Raw genomic sequence first — 22,904 nt, 5'->3', positions numbered from 1 at the left:
AGGGCAGAGAGGGGAAACAAAACTTGAAGCAGAGCTTCGGAAAAGGGCAAGGGCAAAAGAAACGCTGAGCAGCGCTTAAGCAGAACAAGAGGGGAAACAAGTGTCGTGGCAAGGCAAGCAAACCTGACCATTTCCCTTAGAGCAGACCATGGACCGCACTGAACAACATGGTTGACAGGGCTAATTCACGGCACTTACCAGTCTGTAGACTGGGCTTAAGAAACCCCAGTCCCAGGTGCCGCGAATCATGAAAACAAGGAGGATGTCCTTATTTGGAAATGTGGGCGGAGTCAACAACATCATGCTCATCAGTTATTAGTTAGTTAGTTACCATTAACTAATGTCACCAGTATTACAGTACACTATCCTTAATTAAAGAAGCCACAAATCATCATTCTGATCAAATATGATAACATGTGCATTGCTAATTACAATCCAAACAGGGAAGAGTTACAGATATGTAGCTAGAAACTCCTCATCGCCTTTATCTCTTCTAGGTCATCACGCGGTACTACATCAAGCCTGACGAAAATGCTACGAAGTGCGAGAACTTTGACCTGGATGTGAAATTTATCAGAAACAAAACAAGTATGTTTGGGGCTTTTATTTATTTATTCTTTATTTATTTTTTGGCTTCTTGTTAAAGCAACACAGATCAGCACAGTTTAATTATAGCATTAAAAGAGATAGGCTGGGACTGGCTACAGTACTAAAATAATAATAATAATAATATAGGGTAATAGGCGATAGATGGTCCCAGGTGCGGAGCAATAGATTTCAGAGAAGGTAAAATTCTTAAACTTAAAATGGGTGGGAAAAGTCAAATAAAAGGAAAACTAAGCTCTAAAAAACTTCCCAAACAAAGACTACTCACCCCTGGAGAGGTGCTTCATGACTTGGAGAATATATTTTCCTTTCCAGAAGGAGGAAAAGGGGATTCTCAAGGCGAGAGAGAGAGAGAGAGAGAGAGACTTGAGAGAAAAACAGTATCCTTACCACTCTCAGCCCTCACCTAGTACAGAGAGAGGGGTAGCGAGAGGTCTCTCAGCCCTCGTTACTCATATTCAGTATGAGTCAAAGCTTCAGCACCACATGGCTGTATCTTGGAGCTTATCCAGCCCTTCAGTGCTGGGTGTTGCACTGTTGGGTTTGATTACTCATCAGCGTGACTCGAGGTCTCCCCCTGGTGGCCAGAGGGGGCCTTGACCTGGATCCACCCCTTCCAGTAGGCCGACAGCCCACTTGCACTTTTTCAGAATTAGGAGAATGCACAGCATTTCTGGCCAATGGTGCCTCAATGAACCATAATATCACTGTATGGACAAAAGTATTGGGACAACTGCTTATTCAGTTGATTTTTTAAAAATCAGAGGTCACTGCAGTCCAGGCAAGGCCTTCTGCTAGATTTTGGAAGAGCATTGCTGTCAGGATTTGGTTGCATTCAGCAACAAGTGCGTTAGTGAGGTCAGGATGTTGGATGATGATGATGATTATCACCTTCCCACCTCATCATCCCCAACCAACTCCCCAACTCATCGCAAAAGTACCGGATTGAGCTCCACCATCATCCATCATTCCAGTGCTCCACAGCTCCTCAATGCTGGGGGGGGTTATATACCCCTATACTAGCCCACGCCTGGCAGCATTAGGCAGCAGCATGGTGCCAATAGGTTCATGATGTCCATCTGCTCCAGAGTCCTATTCTATTGGTAGTACTGCTCTTCAGGGCCTAGACAAGCTGTGCCTATGTGTGCATTTGCATGTCCACAAACTTTTGGGACTGGGTTTTTAGAACAGTTACATTTTGTATTTGTGTTTTTTTGGCCTTTTTTTGTGACTCTTTTAGAAAACATTGGGTTTAATGTGTGTAATGTTTTGTATTCATGCTAAATTCATGCTAAATCTGTCTTAATGCTACTGTTTGCAGCTTCCTTTAAGAACGCCCTTGCAACTTATACACTCTCCATAGAGACGAAGTAAGTATTATCTTATTGCTGCTGGATTTGATGGATTCTTAAGGATTTATTCAATTCATTCACTGTTTAAACCATGATGTAGAGGTGAGTGTAGCCATAACATGCGGGACATTTTATTAATATACAGGTGACAAAGCTTTTTTTCTCCACTTTTTTAACCTGATTTAGGTCAGGTCGGAACAATAGAAGGAGACCCCAGGCGCCCCTGGTTCCTCAACCACACATTTACATTTACATTTAAGGCATTTAGGAGAGGCTCTTCTCCAAAACAACTTACAAAAGTGCTTTGCTATTTACTTAAGAAGAACCTCAGCTACTTTGAATAGACTAAAAATTCAAAGATACCTCCAAGTTTAGACACTACTAGACACAAGTCAATAGGGTGACCACTCTGCTATTCGCCCAAGTACTCTCAGAAGAGGAGGGTCTTCAGTCTGGGTTTGAAGACAGCGAGCGTTGGACTCTGCTGTTTGGACATCCAAGGGAAGTTCATTCCACCACTTTGTTGCCAGGACAGAAAAAAGCCTGGACACTCGTCTTCCGTGGATTATGAGGGATGGCCGGTCAAGACGAGCCGTACTTGAAGCTGGAAGGGCTCTCGGTGCAGATCGGCTTTTGACCGTTCTTGGCTTTGTAGACCAGAGTCAGGGTTTTGAATCTGATGCGGGCAGCAGCTACAGGAAGCCAGTGAAGAGAGAACACAGCAGTGGAGTAACATACAACCAATGCAATAATCAAGCAATAACCAAATCTGCAGACTCCAACATCCTTAGTCCAAGTTAGGCAGGCAACCAGGAGCACATGGAAGCCTTGTTGGAAGCAAAGCGCCACCTCTCCTCCTGTTCCTGTCCCTTTTTTAAAGCCAGCTCCCTCTGGTGGTGGCCAGGCAGGTTCGTGGAAGTATTGGGACACCTGCTTATTCAGTTGATACTTCTGAAACCAAGGGTATTAGCTTTTGCTGAAGTCACTGCAGACCAGGAGAGGCTTTTTTTTTTTACTAGAGTTTGGCGGAACAGGAGTGTTAGTGAGGTCAGGATGTTGGATGATCTCCACCCCACATTATCTCCAATTGCCCAGAAGCATTGCTTTGAGGATTTAATTGCATTCAGCAACAAGACAGCCGGCTCCCTCTAGTGGTGGCCAGTCAGGTTCATGGAGTGCTCCTCTTTCAAGAACAAGAACACCCATCACAAGTTATGACCATAGGGTTTTAGCATCCACTTTAATCTGTATATAACGGAAGTGGTCTGTAATTTTTCCATAAATAATTTCTCATTTAAGGAATAATTTATCTTTTTTCACATTTTCTGGCATCGATACACAAAAGTAAACTGTTGGAAAGACAAATTCAAACAGAATATTATTGAATGTATTCACATATATTTACATAATGCAGCAAAATGATAGTACAAGCTCCTGGCCTTGATAGGGCCAATTGCACGGCCTTAAATTGGTTAAATAGGTCACCTCTGATCACTGATTCCATTTTAGGTTTCTGAAACAAGACTCAGAAGGCAGGATGACCATTCTGGACATCGGTCTGCTGACGGGGTTTGTACCAGATATAAGCGACCTGCAACAGGTAGGAAAGCTGTAGTGAAATGCCTGTGAATTCTGCTTTATTCAGATGCAGTAATGCTGTAAAAAAGAATAATGAAGAAGTGAGCCGTGAGAAGTGCTGCATTATAAACAGCTTCAATTTTAATATGTTATGATGAAAAGGATGAAATATGAACTGCTGGACGGTCTTTTTCAGCTGATGAAAACAGACAGGTACATCCAGAAGTTTGAGATGGACAAACAACTTTCAGAGCGGGGATCCCTCATCATCTACCTAAACAAGGTAATGAAGCAGAGATGCCCGACTAACTTAATAATAATAATAATAATAATAATAATAACAACAACATGATATTTATTTGCAGTCTCCTCCAGAGGTTTTGGTACGACACCAAATAATACCATACCAATTTACTTTGTTCTATACTATAAACCGACGATATTTGGATGATGGATCAATTCAGATGTATATGTATAGCGCTTTTTATAACTGACATTGTCATTGTCAAAGCAGCTTTTGGAAAATCCATAAATAAGACAAATAAGAGCAACAAAACATAAAACATAAAACCCCAGGTGAGCAAGACAAAGGTAACAGTAGGGGTGTGCGATACTGACAGAAAACTCTATCTCAGTATTTGAGACTTTGACAAGAATGATAATTAGTCAAGTATCAGGTATTATGTAACCTAGAAAACATGCCAGTGCCTACAACACAAAAACACCAAGCATAACAACGTAGAAGACTGACAGTTCTGACTGACAAATCTGCCTTTAAAAACATTCGTTTGGATTTAAATGGTAGATGAAGCTATTAAGGACCAGCATCAACCCCTGACTCTGGTCTACAAAGCCAAGACTGGACCAGCCAGTCTCGGCTTTGGTGGTCAAAAGCCTGATCTGCACCGAGAGCCCTTCCAGCTTCAAGTACGGCTCGTCTCGACCCGCCATCCTTTAAGATCCACGGAAGACGAGCGTCCAGACTTTTTACTGTCCTGCACCGAAGTGGTGGAACGAACTTCCCCTGGGTGTCCGAACAGCAGAGTCCAACACTCACTGTCCTCAAACCCAGACTGAAGATCCTCCTCTTCTGAGAGGACTTTGGTGAAGGGCAGAGTGTGTGGAGGATTGTGGTCCCCAGACTGAGTGTATTTAGTAGAGTCTAAGATTAGAGGGGTCTTTTGGATTCTAGCCGATACGAACTAGCCAAGGGTATTTTCAGAGTGAACAGTGAAGCCCTGCTAAACGCCTTCAATTCAATGTAATTGATCTGTCGTCTCTTTGTGTGAAGTAAAGTGAGTTTAACTCTCTCTCTCTCTCTCTCTCTCTCTCTCTCTCTCTCTCTCTCTCTCTCTCTCTCCCTCTCTCTCTCTCCCTCTCTCTCCCTCTCTCTCTCTCCCTCTCTCTCTCTCTCTCTCTCCCTCTCTCTCTCCAGGTCTCAAATAAGGTTCATGAGAGGATTGTTTTCAGGATGCACCAGATGTTAACCGTTGCTCTCCCTCAGCCAGTCCAAATCAAAGTATATGAGTACTATTCTCCCGGTGAGCAATCAATTCAATCAATTCCAACAGACAACAGTCATGGAGAGGAGAACGTACACCTTCAGTTGCATGTTTTTACCGATCAGGGCCTAAACGCCAATCGTCTAGTGGCGTTTATTCACCAACTTCTGTGAACAAACAAACACTGGGATGAAAACGACGTCAGTCTTTCTATCATTGATGTGTGTTTCAGAAAAACACTGTGTGAAGTTTTATGACACTGGAAACAGAGTAAGTGGAACACTGCACATCCTGTGCCCTACAGATGTGTGCAGTTGTGCAGAAGGTACGTCACACACAGTGATCTGAGCATAATAGCATAAAAAGGTATATATATACGTAAAATACAGCACTGTACTGAAGTTTTGGACCCCTAATCATAAACATAAACCCCCAAACATAAATCCAGTAAACAGGAGAAACAAGAGCTTCTCATTCTGAAGAAAGAAAGTAGTGAGATCTTGTCGGTGAGCTTGTCTGAAGAACAGAGCTCGGTTCCTCCAGGGTTCTCCTGGACGCCACCCAGTCCAGCCAGCACAGCGTGGAGGATGTGTTCAACTCCATCAGCAGCAGCAGCAGCAGCAGCTCACCTGATTTACCATCATTAAGCCCTGATTTACCACCAAACCAGGTGTTGATCTGAGGAGAACTCTAAATAACACTAGACTCCATGAGAGAGGAGAACTTTGGAGATGTTCTAATGATGAACACAGTGATGGAGAACCACCAGCACTTTTATTAGTGTTTATTCTAATATCAGAGGAAATAAACACTTACTGACCAGTAAACACTTACTTACTTCTAATCTTCACAGGGGACTACAACTTTGGTACTGTATGTATTATGAAAGCATAAGAATATACTATGAAATAATATTGTGCGTGTTCTTCAGCTGTGAATCTTTACTCCTCTGTTAGCCAACTGTGCTCAGCTGAAAGGCCCTGAAGTTCCGAAAGAACAAGATCGCATAGAAGAGTCCTGTAATCAGCGGGATTACGGTAGGAGTTAAAATCCTAAAAATTTCCATCTGTCTGAATTGTAGTTCCTGAAGCCAAGAACAGGCCCAGATCCCTGGTCTATTTCAGCCACAATCAACTCCATCTCAACTCCTAAACAAACCAGAACAACCACCCTTACATTTCTCACACTCTGCACCAATTACACGGCAAGGACAGCATTTATACACAGATCAGTCATAAAATAATACCACCTACCAAATACTGAGTACGTTCTCCGCCACAACAAATCTGACCATTCGAGGCATGGACTCCACAAGACCTCTGAAGGTGTTCTGTGGCATCTGGCACCAAGACCAAATCCTCCGAGTTGTGAGATATCAATGGGTGTCCTTGGGTGTCCATGACTTGGTCACCCTGGTTGATCTTTCTTGGAGCACTTTTGGTATGTACTGACCACTGTATACCGGGAACACCCCACAAGACCTGCCTGATGTTTTGGAGATGTTCTGATCCAATTGTCTAGAACATCACAGTGCAGTTTACGTCAAAGTGTCTCTGGTGGTATTCATAAGTACAAAATCTTCATTTTTAGATTTATTGTCTTACTTATTATTATATTTTATTACTTTTCAAATTTTCATGCATTTCATTGTTTTGTTTTTCAAGTTTTCAAGGGAACTCTGAAAGGACTTAAGCAGGTCGGCTCCACAATCAGCTACACCTTCACCATAGTAGTCCTTAAAGACGGTGAGTACTACAGAGAGGTACACATAATACAAATCTAGAACAATAAACAAAGGTTCTAGAATAGATACACACAAACAAGTGACACAAAGCTGGTGAAAGAGATACTGAAGCAAGACCTCTAGAAGACATCTGGGAAAGAACAGGTAACGGGCTACACACAGGTGGGAACACAAATGGTGAGGCTCGGGTGAAGATTAAAAGAGCACTTGTGATCAGGACGACAACCTAGACTAAGGGAGGAGTACACCTTAGAGAATTGCAAGAATTTCTTGCTCACGGGCTCCCCCTACAGTCGGGATGTGTACTTCGTGCTTTGAGACGCCCTCAAAGTACATGCTTTACACATGCATTTCTGGATCAGATGAGAGTATCACTTGAATTGGATGGTCCAGTGTAGATGCCCTATAGATGTTCACCTGACATTCAACTGAATCTGTATTAAATGCAACTGAAGTCTAAGTGGAATGTAAATGACTGTATATTGAGTGTAACCCTGACCCTAACCTTAAGATTACCCTTCAATGAACCCTAAATCCTAACCTAACCTTAACCCTCAATCAACCTTAAACCCTAACCCTAATCTTAAACATGAATTAACCCTTAATCCTAACCTTAACCCTGAATAAACCCTAAATCCCATCTCTAACTTTAATATGAATTAACCCTTAATCTTAACCCTAACCTTAAACATAAATTAACTCTTAATCCTAACCCTAAATTAACCCTCAATCAACCTTAAATCCAAATCCAAACCTTAAACATGAATGAACCCTTAATCCTAGCCCTAAATTAACCATTTATCTTAACCCTAACCTTAAAAATGAATATGAATTACCCTTAATCCTTAACCCTGAATCATCCCTAAATCCTAACCCTAACCTTAAACATGAATTAACCCTTAATCCTAACCTTAACAATGAATCAACTCTAAATCCTAACCTTAACCCTGAATAAACCCTAAATCCCATCTCTAACTTTAATATGAATTAACCCTTAATCTTAACCCTAACCTTAAACATAAATTAACTCTTAATCCTAACCCTAAATTAACCCTCAATCAACCTTAAATCCAAATCCAAACCTTAAACATGAATTAACCCTTAATCCTAACACTAAAATAACCCTTAATCCTAACCCTAACCTTAAACATGAATATGAATTAACCCTTAATCCTAATCCTAACCTTAAACATGAATATGAATTAACCCTTAATCCTAACCCTAACTTTAAACATGAACTAACCATTAATCCTAACCTTAACCCTCAATCAACCCTAACCTTAAACATAAATTAACCCTTAATCCTAACCTTAAACATAAATTAACCCTTATTCCTAACCTTAACCCTGAATCAACCTTAAATCCTAACCTTAACCCTGAATCAACCCTAAATCCCAACCCTAACTTTAATATGAATTAACCCTTAATCCTAACCTTAAACATAAATTAACCCTTAATCCTAACCCTAACTTTAATATGAATTAACCCTTAATCCTAACCCTAACCTTAAACATAAATTAACCCTTAATCCTAACCCTAAATTAACCCTTAATCCTAACCCTAACCTTAAACATGAATTAACCCTTAATCCTAACCCTAATTTTAAACATGAACTAACAATTAATCCCAACCTTAACCCTGAATCAACCTTAAATCCTAACCTTAACCCTGAATTAACCCTTAATCCCAACCTTAACCCTGAATCAACCCTAAATCCCAACCTTAACCCTGAATCAACCCTTAATCCCAACCTTAACCCTGAATCAACCCTAAAACCTAACCTTAACCCTGAATCAACCCTTAATCCCGACTTCAACCCTGAATCAACCTTAAATCCCAACCTTAACCCTGAATTAACCCTTAATCCCAACCTTAACCTATGGACTAAAGCGATGTTAGTCTCTCTGTTACAGTAAAGTGGTGAAAATGCACCTAATGTTCCTGTAATGCTCATTAACATGTTCTATATTTAAAAAGCAAATCACTTCACCAAGCATATTGTCTATTGTAGAGTCCACTAACTCTGCTGTATTAAACTAAACCACACTTCCCAAAACGCACAGGGCTAAGCGTATTGGATGCCTCATTAACATGCATGTTGGTGTGTGGTTTGCTCAGGAACTGATCTGGTTGAACCCAATGGCGAGAGGGAATTTCTGGCCAATTCTCAGTGCGATAAAAAGCTGAATCTGATCGTGGGAAAAGACTACCTCATCATGGGACCTGAGCCACAGAAGGTGAAGGAAAGGTAAGGGACAAGTAGAAGAAGTGTTTCCCATCCACTTCCATACTACAGCTAGTTCTCAACACATCTTTTGGTGGAGAATTTCCCAATAGAGTTGGGCTCTATTACCAATCAGTCTAACAAACAGTTGATAACTTGGACAGGACAGAGGAGCTGGTTATCACAAGTATCTTGTCCAAATGACCTGTGGCTGTGAAGGGTAGTATAACTATTTTAGCCATAACCACTTTTTAAATGCCGTCCCTAAACGGCATCTATCCTTTTTAGGTGGCTTCTTAAGTTCAAAGCATGTAACGTTCATAACATCAGTTTAACCAAGCCTATGGGAACTGTTAGGGCTTCATGCTTCATTTTAAGAGAGAAGTGCTTGTTGGATGTGCCCTAAATGCACGAGAATGAATGAGCAGATTTAATCGTTTACTAGTTCGACACAACAGAAACTTGACATGACGCATTTCGTAATTTTGAAACACCATCCCTACTTTAAGAGACTGTCAGCCTCTCAAACATACTGCAGATTATCCCATTTAATGCAGTGTTATCCTAACCTTAGCCCTGAACCAACCCTTAATCCTAACCTTAACCCTGAATCAACTCTAAATCCCAATCCTAACCTTAAACATGAATTAACCCTTAATCCTAACCTTAACCCTGAATCAACTCTAAATCCTAATCTTAACCTTAACCCTAAATTAACCCTTAATCCCAACCTTAACCCTGAATCAACTCTAAATCCTAACCTTAACCCTGAATTAACTCTTAATCCCAACCTTAATCCTGAATCAACCCTAAATCCCAATCCTAACCTTAAACATGAATTAACCCTTAATCCTAACCTTAACCCTGAATCAACTCTAAACTCTAACCTTAAATTAACCCTTAATCCTAACCTTAAACATGAATTAACCCTTAATCCTAACCTTAACCCTGAATTAACTCTAAATCCCAGTCCTAACCTTAACCCTAAATTAACCCTTAATCCCAACCTTAACCCTTAATCCTAACCTTAACCCTGAATCAACTCTAAATCCCATCCCTAACTTTAATATGAATTAACCCTTAATCTTAACCCTAACCTTAATCCTGAATCAACCCTAAATCCCAATCCTAACCTTAAACATGAATTAACCCTTAATCCTAACCTTAACCCTGAATCAACTCTAAACCCTAAATTAACCCTTAATCCTAACCTTAAACATGAATTAACCCTTAATCCTAACCCTAACCCTAAATCAACCTTAAATCCTAATTTTAACCTTAACCCTGAATCAACTCTAAATCCTAACCTTAACCCTGAATTAACCCTAAATCCCAATCCTAACCTTAAACATGAATTAACCCTTAATCCTAACCTTAGAGTGGACATTTTAGGGTCTCACTCAGTCCCATTTAATGCAGTGCTTAAAAAAGTTGGAATTAGGTTTGACATTTAATTATTATATAAACATGTTATACCAACGGACTGGACCTTGTTCGAGACTAATGTGAGCTCATGTTAGTTAAAGAAGCAGGATATAGTCTTTCCTAGCTCTGATCGACACGTTCAAAGAAATACCAAATGACTTCAAATGAATTGCGAGTTTATTACTGGCGGCAAACATGGTCATTTATGCTTTACGCTTGAATTGTGTGTGTGTGTGTGTGTGATGTTTCGACCCAGTTACCGCTACATACTTGGATCGAGTACTTGGATTGAGTACTGGCCCACCGAAGAAGAAAGCCAGGGCAACAGGGTCGACAACCGAGAGAGACATATCGGCCTGGCAACACTTGTACATCATTTGAAGACCTTTGGTTGTACAACCTAAGCTTCTGAGATATATATATGCTTTAACATACAGAAAACAAAACAACAGTCATGTAACTCTTGCCAGTGGTTTCATTTGTGACCAGTTTTATTTTCAGGGTTTATTTACGCATCCGTGATTCTGCTGCAATGTCCATGAGATCAACTTACGACTTAATAAATTAGCCGAAGCATCAAATATCCATGTGGAAATGCTGCTGTGTTCTCCAAACCTTGTATCATCGCTTAATCCCAAACTATTTTTACTGAAGCCACACCACAAACATGGTGGGATAGTCTACATATTGCCATTCTCCCTCATAGATCATATTTCATGGGAATGCTTTTTACAGCATCAATAAAAGCATCAGAGCGCTGTTGAGATGCAGTGCCCTCAAAAACGACTGGGACAAAGACACATCCTTTGAAATCACAATCTCAAAGCAAACCAATCAGACTGTCTTTAGGAGTATTGCCATGTTTGGGACATTGGGACATGGCAATGACAGGTACAGTGTTTTTCACAGCCCACAGTGGGATAGAAATAGACGCTGGTCTACGCTTTCGGCTACAGTCCAAGGCGATATTTTAAGGTAATTTTGCAGTTTAATGCATATTTTTCTACCTGATTGTCCTCCTCCACCTCCACCCAGGCCTGTCACAGCGTATAAAGCAGCACATCCAGTCCCCCTAGGTCCTGCCGTAAGAGGGGCCTAGGTCTAATACTAGGCCTCTCAGTCTAACACAGGTCTGTGAGGATCCCTGTTAAAAAAAGGGACAAAGTGAAGGAGCTCTTTACAGGAAACAAACTGAAATATGAGGTTTGATATTGATTGTCCTGAGTAGAATTTTTTTATATTGGGGATAAAAATTAAAAGCACATATTTACTGCTATTGCTTTCCACACGCTGCATTTAGTGCCACATTAAATTAGGAAATAAACAGTAAGAATGAGCAGAAGTGTCTCTGTAGAGGGACTGGCCAGACTTTTGTTAAATAAATAAATAAATAAATAATATAAGGTTATGCTATATTTTATAAATGCTTTCTTTTTTCAGAAAATGTTAAACTCAGCAAATAAACCGAAGCTGTGCTCTAAAATTTGTAGAAAATTACAGGGTTTTTTACACATGACAGCACTTGTTGTATTCTCAGTGAGTAGCAGGAGGAGCTTTGGGGGTGGTGAGCCTGCAAATGGGACATAACCTCCAATCCAGGAACCTCCATTCTTGGAGGCCTTTGGGAAGCTTTTCAAAGCATCAGCACAGCTGCTTTAGAGAATTTGACACCTGGCACCACACTGCCATCTACTGTCATCTAGATGTCCTACAGTGTCCGTTTCCTTCGGATTCTCATTTCCGCTGAAGTTGGTCCCACAGATAACCTTGATTACAGCAGAAATGTGTACATTTTAATATTGAACATTAAATAAAGAAATCATTGAGGTGTAATTCTTCTCATTCACACACTTTTGAACCTCCTCTGGGTAAGTGAGCATCAATGGGTACGAATATTCAGATACTATTATTATTATTATTATTATTATTATTATTATTATAGCTGGATTGATGATCAAGGTGCTTTACATGGACCAATAGAAAAGCAGCAAAAAAATTAATTCAATTTGACTTCCATTGAAAGTTTTTCTGTAAAGTTTCCATTGTAGAGTCTAGGGCCGACTCCAGAAACTGTCTAGAAACAGTTTCCCAAAAGTTACCAGTCAAGCTGATCCCCCTTCGATTGTATGAGCTATCATGGATGTGTCCGGGTGGGGAAAGGATGTGTCCCAGGGGAGCTGGTGGGGGGGGGGTGTATAGAATGTGTCCAGTGGGCTTGGATGTGTCCGGGGGGGATAGGATGTGTCCGGGGGGGATAGGATGTGTCCGGGGGGAATAGGATGTGTCCAGTGGGCTAAGGATGTGTCCGGGGGGGATAGGATGTGTCCAGTGGGCCAAGGATGTGTCTGGGGGGGGATAGGATGTGTCCGGGGGGAATAGGATGTGTCCAGTGGGCTAAGGATGTGTCCGGGGGGGATAGGATGTGTCCAGTAGGCTAAGGATGTGTCCCGGGGGGGGCTGGAGGGGGGGTGTGTATAGGATGTGTCCAGTGGGCTTGGATGTGTCCCAGGGGGGCTGGAGGAGGAGGGTGTATAGGATGTGTCCAGTGGGCTAAGGATGTGTCCGGGGGGGATAGGATGTGTCCGGGGGGATAGGATGTGTCCGAGGGGGAAAGGATGTGTCCGGGGGGGGATAGGATGTGTCCGGGGGGGAAAGGATGTGTCCAGTGGGCTAAGGATGTGTCCGGGGGGGATAGGATGTGTCCGGGGGGATAGGATGTGTCCGGGGGGATAGGATGTGTCCGGGGGGGAAAGGATGTGTCCGGGGGGGAAAGGATGTGTCCGGGGGGGGATAGGATGTGTCCGGGGGGGATAGGATGTGTCCGGGGGGGGATAGGATGTGTCCGGGGGGGGATAGGATGTGTCCAGTGGGCTAAGGATGTGTCCGGGGGGGATAGGATGTGTCCAGTGGGCTAGGATGTGTCCGGGGGGGATAGGATGTGTCCAGTGGGCCAAGGATGTGTCTGGGGGGGGATAGGATGTGTCCGGGGGGAATAGGATGTGTCCAGTGGGCTAAGGATGTGTCCGGGGGGGATAGGATGTGTCCAGTAGGCTAAGGATGTGTCCCGGGGGGGGCTGGAGGGGGGGTGTGTATAGGATGTGTCCAGTGGGCTTGGATGTGTCCCAGGGGGGCTGGAGGAGGAGGGTGTATAGGATGTGTCCAGTGGGCTAAGGATGTGTCCGGGGGGGATAGGATGTGTCCGGGGGGATAGGATGTGTCCGAGGGGGAAAGGATGTGTCCGGGGGGGGATAGGATGTGTCCGGGGGGGAAAGGATGTGTCCAGTGGGCTAAGGATGTGTCCGGGGGGGATAGGATGTGTCCGGGGGGATAGGATGTGTCCGGGGGGATAGGATGTGTCCGGGGGGGAAAGGATGTGTCCGGGGGGGAAAGGATGTGTCCGGGGGGGGATAGGATGTGTCCGGGGGGGATAGGATGTGTCCGGGGGGGGATAGGATGTGTCCGGGGGGGGATAGGATGTGTCCAGTGGGCTAAGGATGTGTCCGGGGGGGATAGGATGTGTCCAGTGGGCTAGGATGTGTCCGGGGGGGATAGGATGTGTCCGGGGGGGATAGGATGTGTCCAGTGGGCTAAGGATGTGTCCGGGGGGGATAGGATGTGTCCAGTAGGCTAAGGATGTGTCCCGGGGGGGGCTGGAGGGGGGGTGTGTATAGGATGTGTCCAGTGGGCTTGGATGTGTCCCAGGGGGGCTGGAGGAGGAGGGTGTATAGGATGTGTCCAGTGGGCTAAGGATGTGTCCGGGGGGGATAGGATGTGTCCGGGGGGATAGGATGTGTCCAGTGGGCTAAGGATGTGTCCGGGGGGGATAGGATGTGTCCAGTGAGCTTGGATGTGTCCGGGGGGGATAGGATGTGTCCGGGGGGGATAGGATGTGTCCAGTGGGCTAAGGATGTGTCCGGGGGGGATAGGATGTGTCCGGGGGGGATAGGATGTGTCCAGTGGGCTAGGATGTGTCCAGTGGGCTAGGATGTGTCCGGGGGGGATAGGATGTGTCCAGTGGGCTAAGGATGTGTCCGGGGGGGATAGGATGTGTCCAGTGGGCTAAGGATGTGTCCGGGGGGCTAGGATGTGTCCGGGGGGGTTGTCAGGCTGTGTTATCAAGGCCGCATCAGGACACACCAAATAGCACCAAACATCCCAGAATGCATTTCGCACCACACTGCTGCTCCAATTGCAAAATGAGGGTACAGCGTCCTTCCATACATACGTCAGAACTTGGCTACTTAACAATGTGTGGGCAGGAGCAGATTTGGGCCTGGTGTAGAAACGGGACTGTCATGTGACTTTTTCAGCATTTTAAAATATAAAGAAAAGATAAGACCTGAATGTAAACAAACACCTCGACCAGGGAACACACACACACACACACACACACACACACACACACACACACACACAAATACACACGCCACAACACTAAGGGGCAGCAGTGCACTTTCTCCACCTTCCTCTGCTGGAGATCCCAGGCGAGGGGCAGAGGAAAGCCCAGCTGGAGGCACCACGACGTGCCTGTGGTCGCCGCCGTCGTTGCTGCTGCTGCTGCTGCTGGCGAAAACTCGTAAGACACGAAGGGTGGTGAGATGCCTCCTCAGGGGCAGGACTGGTGACCCGAGGAGGGGGTCAGGGAGCAGGATTGGTGGTCCAGGCTAGCTCCGTCTGCTGTCAGCTAGCCAGTCGGCTAACTAGCTCGCTAGCTCTCTTCATCATGGCCAAAGTCCAGGTGCTGAACGTGGCCGTCCTGGACAACCCCAGTCCTTTTGGGAACCCTTTCCAGTTTGAGATCACGTTTGAGTGCATGGAGGACCTGCCGGAGGGTGAGTCTGTCCATCCGGGTCAGTCCCTACCTGTTTAACCCACCTGTCCTGCCCGCGGTCAGCTCCTGCTCACCCGCCTGAGGGCTAGCTGGGCTAGCTGGGCTAGCTTATCATTAATATCTGATTTATTAACCAACCATTTACGTTTAACAGCCTGTAAATCCCCCTTTATTAACCGGTATTGATCAGCCTGTATTGATCAGCCTGTAGTTCAGAGCGCGCGGGTTTCGCTGCTTGTTATTGGGGTTTTGGCGCGGTTTCTAAGAAACCTGCGCGCTCGCTGTCAAGCCCACCGTCCTGATTGGCTGCGCTGCGAGCGTATGGGCGGTGCCGTCGCGTTTCTGGCTCCTGATTGGACCAGATTAGATGAGCGAGCAATAATATCAGCAATTTATCATAATTTATAAACACGTTTGCGTTGTTTATAAAGAGCGATTATTATTTTTTTTTTTATATATATTTGATATATATACATAATAATAATAATAATAATAATAATAATAATAATAATGCACTCTCTCTCTCTCTCTCTCTCTATATATATATATATATATATATATATATATATACACATACTGTGTGTATATTGTGTATTATATTTAAGTATTTATATATTTTTATATATAAATTTACATATATGTGTACATGTATATGTATGTATGTGTGTATATATACTCATGTATGTGTGTACATTGTGTAGTGTGTGTATATATATATATAAAATACATAATAATAATAATAATAAATATAATACATTCATATATACTTATGTATGTGTGTATATATACATATACTACACAATATACACACATGTATGTGTGTACATTGTGTAGTGTGTATATATATATATATATATATATATATATATATATATATATATATATATATATAATACATAATAATAATAATAATAATAATAAAAACAATAATAATAAATATAATACATTCATATATACTTATGTATGTGTGTATATTGTGTATTATATTTAAGTATTTATATATTTTTATATACACACATACATACATGTACACATATATACACATATGTATATGAATGTATGTGTATATATAAATATACTACACAATATACACATGTATATGTGTGTACATTGTGTAGTGTGTGTGTGTGTATATATAAAATACATAATAATAATAAATATGATACACTTATATATGCGCACTTATGTATGTGTGTATATTGTGTATTTTATAAATATAAGTATTTATATATATTTTATATATATACATACATACATATACACACATACATATGTGTGTGTATGTATGTGTACATGTATGTATATGTGTGTGTGTATATATAAAATATATAAATACTATATATAATATGCTTAGAAAATATTACTACTGATGCTAAATGTTCTGGGAGAATCATATTTATGAAGCATTTCATTTATTCATTTTAATTCATACGTGTTTATTAATGGCATGTGAGTTAAGTCTTTCAAATCATAACATGAATTAATTCAATTACAAAATCAACTGAATTGAAACTGCGTTATTCTATTACTCCCAAAAAAGAGCACAAGAACAGAAATGCACACTAGGTATGAATCATTTAAAATATCCTACAGGAATCCCCTATCTGACACAATTTCTGCACATTTTAAACACATTTACCGTATTTTACAAATTAATATTTTTAACATTTTAAAGTTGGCATGACAAAAAATACATGCAGGGTCTGGATCGTGCCAGGGTTTTCCAAATTGCAGCGGTGTCCCCAGGGTTCTGGATGTGTCCTAAAAGCATTTTTGGGTTCAGACGTGTTCTTGTATCTGGAGGTAGAAGTGGGCGATATGGCAAAAAATAAATTAATTAATTAATCAAATTCTGTCACAGTAATTAAAGACATTGTCATGATATGCAATATTCATTAAAATACTTGCCCCAGTAGCAGCAGGTTCCTAAAAAGCTGCTATTCAGATTCTGTCCCGTACTGAATACCGTAAATTCTAATAAAATCTGCTGAGGTTTAAGCAGTTAAACCGGACTGAGCTGTTGTGGATAATGCCCCAGGCCTTGCCAATGCCATAGATGTACAATAATACAAATAAATGCTATCCATAAATGTAAGAGAATACAGTGATGCGAGGTGGTATAAGCATTCTGGCATTTTTGGGACCCCTGGGTTCAGCAAGACACACCTGGAAGGTGTCTTACCTGCTACAGGATAACAGCCAATCATCACACTGTCCAGCCCTTCTGCTCTGTACGGCTCACCGCTGGGTGAGAGGAAGTTCAGCACAATCCGTGTGTGTCTCGATTGATTGATTGATTGATTGTGTGTGTGTGTGTGTGTGTGTGTGTGTGTTTTCTGGGGCAGATTTAGAGTGGAAGATCATCTATGTAGGATCTGCGGAGAGCGAGGAGTATGATCAGACTCTGGACTCTGTGCTGGTCGGCCCGGTTCCCGCAGGCAGGCACATGTTTGTGTTTCAGGTAAGGATGGATTCATTTAATTTCACTGATTTAAATAAATTATTAATTAATATATACTGATATCACTTCACTAACATGTATAATTTACACTATATGTCCAAATGTTTGTGGACACCCTTTTAATGAATGTGTTCAGCTACTTCACGTTTCACGTTGCACCCAATCCTGACACAGATGTACAGATGCGCACACACACACAGCTTGTCTAGTCCCTGTAGAGAAGAAGGACTGCCAATAGAATAGGACTCTCTGGAGGAGATCAACATCATGAACCTATTGGCACCATGCTGCCTAATGCCGGGCGGGGGCTAGAGGGGTATAATAAAGCCCCCCAGCATTGAGGAGCCGTGGAGCAGTGGAAGAACTGTGTTCTCTGGAGTGATGGATGGTGGTGTTCTTCCTCCCTGGACAGTAGAGACAGTTACTCCAGCAAAAGCAGGATCAGCTCTTTTTTTTTTAATAGCCTTGATTTCAGAAGAACCAATGAATAACCAGCTGTCCCAATACTTTTGTCAATATATATTGAGTTTTGTTTTTTTGTTTTTTTTAGTAAGGAGGGTTGTCCGTTATGACCTTTTTGTGGAAGAAGGTTTTTGGTATTTCCTGTAGGAACGTTGACCGTTAGAACTGACCTGTGGCCGTTTGCACCTTGCTGGGACATTGCATTCAGCCACATTCGAGCATCAGTGAGGTCCGGTACTGATGTTGGATGAGTAGTTCTGCCACAGCCCAAGCCCAAGACTAGTCCAGGCTTGGCACTGGGCATGTTGACAGGTGTGGGTGTGTGTGTGGGTGTGTGTGCATTCCCTCCTCACTCTTCCCTCTGCTCCGGCAGGCCGATGCTCCGAACACAGGGTTAATTCCTGAGAGCGACGCGGTGGGAGTGACGGTAGTTCTGATAACCTGCACCTATCGGGGACAGGAGTTCATCCGCATTGGTTACTACGTCAACAACGAGTACACGGACCCCGAACTGCGAGAGAACCCACCCGTCAAACCTGACTACTCACAGGTAAGGAGGAGTCGTAAATATACAATGATCGGGGGGGGGGGTGTCCTGATATGCAGTGGTCAGTACGTACCAAAAGTTCTCCAAGGATGGACAACCGATGAACTGGTGACTGGGTCGGGGCGCCTAAGTCTCATTGATGCTCATGGAGGTCCCACCTCACAACTTAGAGGACTTACAGAATCTGCTGCTTGGTGCCAGATGCCACAAGTCATTGTAGATGAGAAGTAGTACTGCCATTAGAATAGGACTCTCTGGAGCAGATTAGGAATGAACCTATTGGCACCATGCTGCCTAATGCCATGCGTGGGCTGGTAGAGGGGTATAATAAAGCCCCCCCCCCAGCATCGAGGAGCTGTGGAGCAGTGGAAGAACTGTGTTCTCTGGAATGATGGATGGTGGAGCTCCATCCAGGATGAGATGGGGAGCTGGGGATGAGGTCGGATGGTGATCATCGAACACCTTCACCTCACAACTGCTGTTGTCAGCAATGCTCGACTCAGTATCTAGTAGAAAGCCTTCCTCCCTGGACAGGAGAGACAGTTACTCCAACGAAAGCAGGGGGGAAAAAAAAAGTGTCCCAATACTTTTGTCCATGTAGTGTGTGTGTGTATATGTGTGCATGTTGTCACGGTCACTGCAATACAGCAACTTTACAGGGAAAGGGGGCGGGGGGGGACGACTCTGTGCCTCACACTGTATTGATGTTTGTTTGGCTCTGCTGTCCGTCCACAGCTGCAGAGGAACATCTTGGCGTCGAATCCTCGCGTCACGCGCTTCCACATCAACTGGGAGATGAGCACGGACAAAATGGAGGACTCTGAGAACGTAGACCCCGCCCCCAATGCCATGCTCCCGCCCAGCTGCCTGCCGGGCAAAGCCCCGCCCCTCGGGCTCATGCCGGACAATTCCATGGACTGTCTGTAGTGCAAATTTGCGCTCATAAACATATACACACACATACACACACACACACACACGTTCTGGCCAGGGGTCGTTACCAGGTTCCTGCAGGAACATGTGCACACCGAGTCTCCAGCTGACTCTCTCACACTAGTATTACAGTATCGTCCCTCTTAAAGCATCTGACCAGGGGTTCTAGGTAGGTTTATCTAGCACAGTTGAGTACAGTGGTCTCCAGCCCTGCTTCCGTCCTGCAGACTTCAGCTCCAGTGATCACCGGTACGCTAAAAAGGTTCTCAGCTCTTGGGCCGTGAAATGCCTATAGAGTGACATCAGCCAATGAGAAAGCAGTGAGTGAGTGAGTGTGGGCGGGACTTCAGTCAGTCAGAGGCACTTCGGTGACTTCGGTTTCGGTGTTTATGCTGCCGCGACGTGGCTCAAATGTCTAGATGACCAGCATGACCGAATAATTGATTGAGAGTCCTAAAGGTTCCCGAACACAACAATGAGAGCAAAAGTTTACGGACAGGATGACATAGCTATGCATAGCTATACGTCCGCAAAGTGCTCTGTTATCCCAATTTTGTTATTATTAATTAATTAACTTGTTTATTAATTGATTAATTAACTAACAAAAACATTTAGCTCTGGCAATATGATGTATTAATTAGTCAGAGACGGTGTTAGTCAAGGCTTCAGGCTGTCAAAAGGTTATAAACGAAATGGGACAGAATCCAAAACGGTTCCCGAATGCAACAGTGAGAGCAAAAGTTTATGGACAGGATGGCCTAGCTATGCATAGCTATACGTCCGCAAAGCGCTCAGTTATCCAAAAAATAATTTCATTAATTAATTTGTTCGTTCGTTAAAAAATTTAGCTCGGATAATCTGATTTATTAAGGAGTCGACCAATCAGAGATGGTGTTGCGGACAGCAGATGCCGGTGCATAGCTGTAAGTCGGCATAGAGCTCCAATATCCTGAAGGGAAAAAATAATGTAATAAATTAATTCATTCATTCATTCATTAAAACAATTTTGCTCTGACAGTCTGATGTATTAATGAGTCAACCAATTGGAGATGGTGGTAGGCGGGGCTTCAGTCGGTCAGAGGTTTTAAACTAAATGGGAGAGAATCCAGAATGCAACAGTGAGAGCAAATGTTTACGGACAGCAGATGCAGCAACTGACCCGAATGCAACAGTGAGAGCAAAAGTTTATGGACAGGATGACATAGCTATGCATAGCTATACGTCCACAAAGCGCTCGGTTATCCAAAAAATAAATTAATTCGTTAAGAAGTTTAGCTCTGGCAATCTGATGTATTAATGAGTCGACCAATCAGTGATCGCGGTAGGCGGGGCTTTAGTCGGTCAGAGGTTTTAAACTAAATGGGAGAGAATCCAGAACGGTTCCAGAATGCAACAATGAGAGCAAAGGTTTACGGACAGCAGATACAGCAGTTGACCCGAATGCAGCAGTGAGAGCAAAAGTTTACGGACAGCAGATGCAGCAGTTGACCCGAATGCAGCAGTGAGAGCAAAAGTTTACGGACAGCAGATACAGCAGTTGACCCGAATGCAGCAGTGAGAGCAAAAGTTTACGGACAGCAGATGCAGCAGTTGACCCGAATGCAACAGTGAGAGCAAAAGTTTACGGACAGCAGATGCAGCAGTTGACCCGAATGCAACAATGAGAGCAAACGTTTACGGACAGCAGATGCCGGGGCATAGCTATACGTCGGCGAAGCGCTCCATTATCCGAAGAAAACAAATTTGCTAATTTAAACGTTTAGCTCTGCCAATCCGATTTATTAATGAGTCAACCAATCAGAGATGGCCGTAGGCGGGGCTTCAGTCGGTCAGAAATTATAAACTAAATGGTTGAGAACCCAGAACAGTTTTTAAATGCAGTGGTGATCCAGAATCCAGCAGTGTTCTAGAAGAAGGTTGATGGTACCGGTGATGTACTACCCTGGAGTCCGAGAAGAACCGATGATCCCCACGATGTGCTAACAGGTGATCGGTGACACAGTTCTATAACAAGAGCTGGGCGATATGTTGATACTGTATCGTATCGTGATGCACAGTAAGCTCTAGTTTGACTGGATGGAAGTTTTGAAAAATCCATCACTACTCTTCATCACGTCCATCCTGGCGAATTTTCTGAATATCGTGTGTTGCGTGTTGTGAAAACCTCTTTCGATATTGTGTCCGCTTGAGATTTAGACTGGGGTTGGAGATAAAAACAGCTCTAGGAGCAAGGTTTGAGACCACTGGAGTCAAATTTTGACCTCAGTTTCTTCAAATAAGGCAAAGATTAGAATTCAGTTCTTCTTCCAACGAGTTTCACCAATGTTTGACGCTCTGAGCAGATTTTGGAAGACTCACCTTGAGGTGGCATCGTGCTGTTTGGAGCCGGGTTTGGAGCATCTTGAGTTCACTGCTGCTCTCCTAGACCAGGGAACGTTGAGGTACCCCTGCAGGAACTCTTCAGAAGCTCTTCGGGCTTTTGCAGACTTGCTTGGAAATCGGCAAGGAAATGGTTCCACCTCCAGCAGATTATCTCGGAGTTTTTTGATAATTAAGTGGAAGAACTCACTCTTCAGTTACTTCACCTCTTCAGGCTGCAGCTGGACCTTCTGGACGTAGAGTTATTGGATTGGTTGGTTTTGTTTGCTGAGGTTTTGTAGTTTTCTTTGTTTTGGAAGTTGGAGTCTTTTGCCTCCCTGTAAAATCTACCATTAATAAATTGAAATGTCTGTGTTTGTAACGCTGCCTTTTTTTTTTATTCGTTTATCTCCGGTTGCCGCCGTTGGATTGGCTTTGCTTGAGGTTACCAGGCAACGAGGAATGTCTTTGGTGTGTTCCACCGTTTGATCCACCCTCACACACACACACACACTCTCTCATCCTTTCATTCGTCCCATCTCTCCCTTTGCAGTCGTCCTTTCTCTTTTCATGCCCTCATGCTTTTCATCTCTGGCCAGGTCCCACAGCCGGTTCTGGGGAGCAGTGTGTCCCTCACCTTCACTGTTGCAGGACTGGAAGTGGACGTGGGGGGCTGGGAGTGGACGTGGACATGGACGTGGACGTGGGGCTAAATGATATTACTGTGGATCAGATGCAGTTCCACTTTGCAAATCCACTATGAGCTCTCTAAGGCCTTCAGTGAGAAGGTTGGAGATGCAGAGGAGTTTGGGAAGGGGGGGTGGGGTTAAAAAATATCTCGGGACGGCTGACCAACATGGCCAGGTCAGGCTGTTTCAGCA

General features: G+C 43.4%; 2 protein-coding genes across 2 annotated transcripts in view; both read left to right on the top strand.

The window, feature by feature from the left end:
* LOC140535781 (complement C3-like) overlaps window positions 1-10,933 on the top strand; it is a 53,743-nt gene extending 42,810 nt beyond the window's left edge. The window contains exons 32-41 of the mRNA XM_072657279.1: window positions 498-588; window positions 1,928-1,976; window positions 3,468-3,558; window positions 3,733-3,819; window positions 4,972-5,077; window positions 5,271-5,363; window positions 5,995-6,075; window positions 6,703-6,783; window positions 8,901-9,030; window positions 10,688-10,933. Of these exons, the coding sequence (XP_072513380.1) occupies window positions 498-588; window positions 1,928-1,976; window positions 3,468-3,558; window positions 3,733-3,819; window positions 4,972-5,077; window positions 5,271-5,363; window positions 5,995-6,075; window positions 6,703-6,783; window positions 8,901-9,030; window positions 10,688-10,835 (957 nt within the window). The 3' untranslated portion in view covers window positions 10,836-10,933. The remainder of the gene's footprint in view (window positions 1-497; window positions 589-1,927; window positions 1,977-3,467; window positions 3,559-3,732; window positions 3,820-4,971; window positions 5,078-5,270; window positions 5,364-5,994; window positions 6,076-6,702; window positions 6,784-8,900; window positions 9,031-10,687) is intronic.
* A 3,955-nt stretch (window positions 10,934-14,888) lies between these two features.
* asf1bb (anti-silencing function 1Bb histone chaperone) lies at window positions 14,889-22,405 on the top strand. The gene is made up of 4 exons (XM_072657622.1): window positions 14,889-15,263; window positions 17,608-17,723; window positions 18,559-18,735; window positions 19,468-22,405. The coding sequence occupies exons 1-4, from the start codon at window positions 15,155-15,157 to the stop codon at window positions 19,657-19,659; spliced, it is 594 nt and encodes a 197-aa protein (XP_072513723.1). The 5' UTR covers window positions 14,889-15,154; the 3' UTR covers window positions 19,660-22,405.
* Window positions 22,406-22,904: the final 499 nt, after the last annotated feature.

The sequence above is a fragment of the Salminus brasiliensis genome, chromosome 15 (genome assembly GCF_030463535.1).
Source record: "Salminus brasiliensis chromosome 15, fSalBra1.hap2, whole genome shotgun sequence".
In the NCBI taxonomy this organism is placed as follows: Eukaryota; Metazoa; Chordata; class Actinopteri; order Characiformes; family Bryconidae; genus Salminus; species Salminus brasiliensis.
Note: the sequence above shows the minus strand (reverse complement) of the source record. Positions and strands in the feature narration are given on the sequence as shown.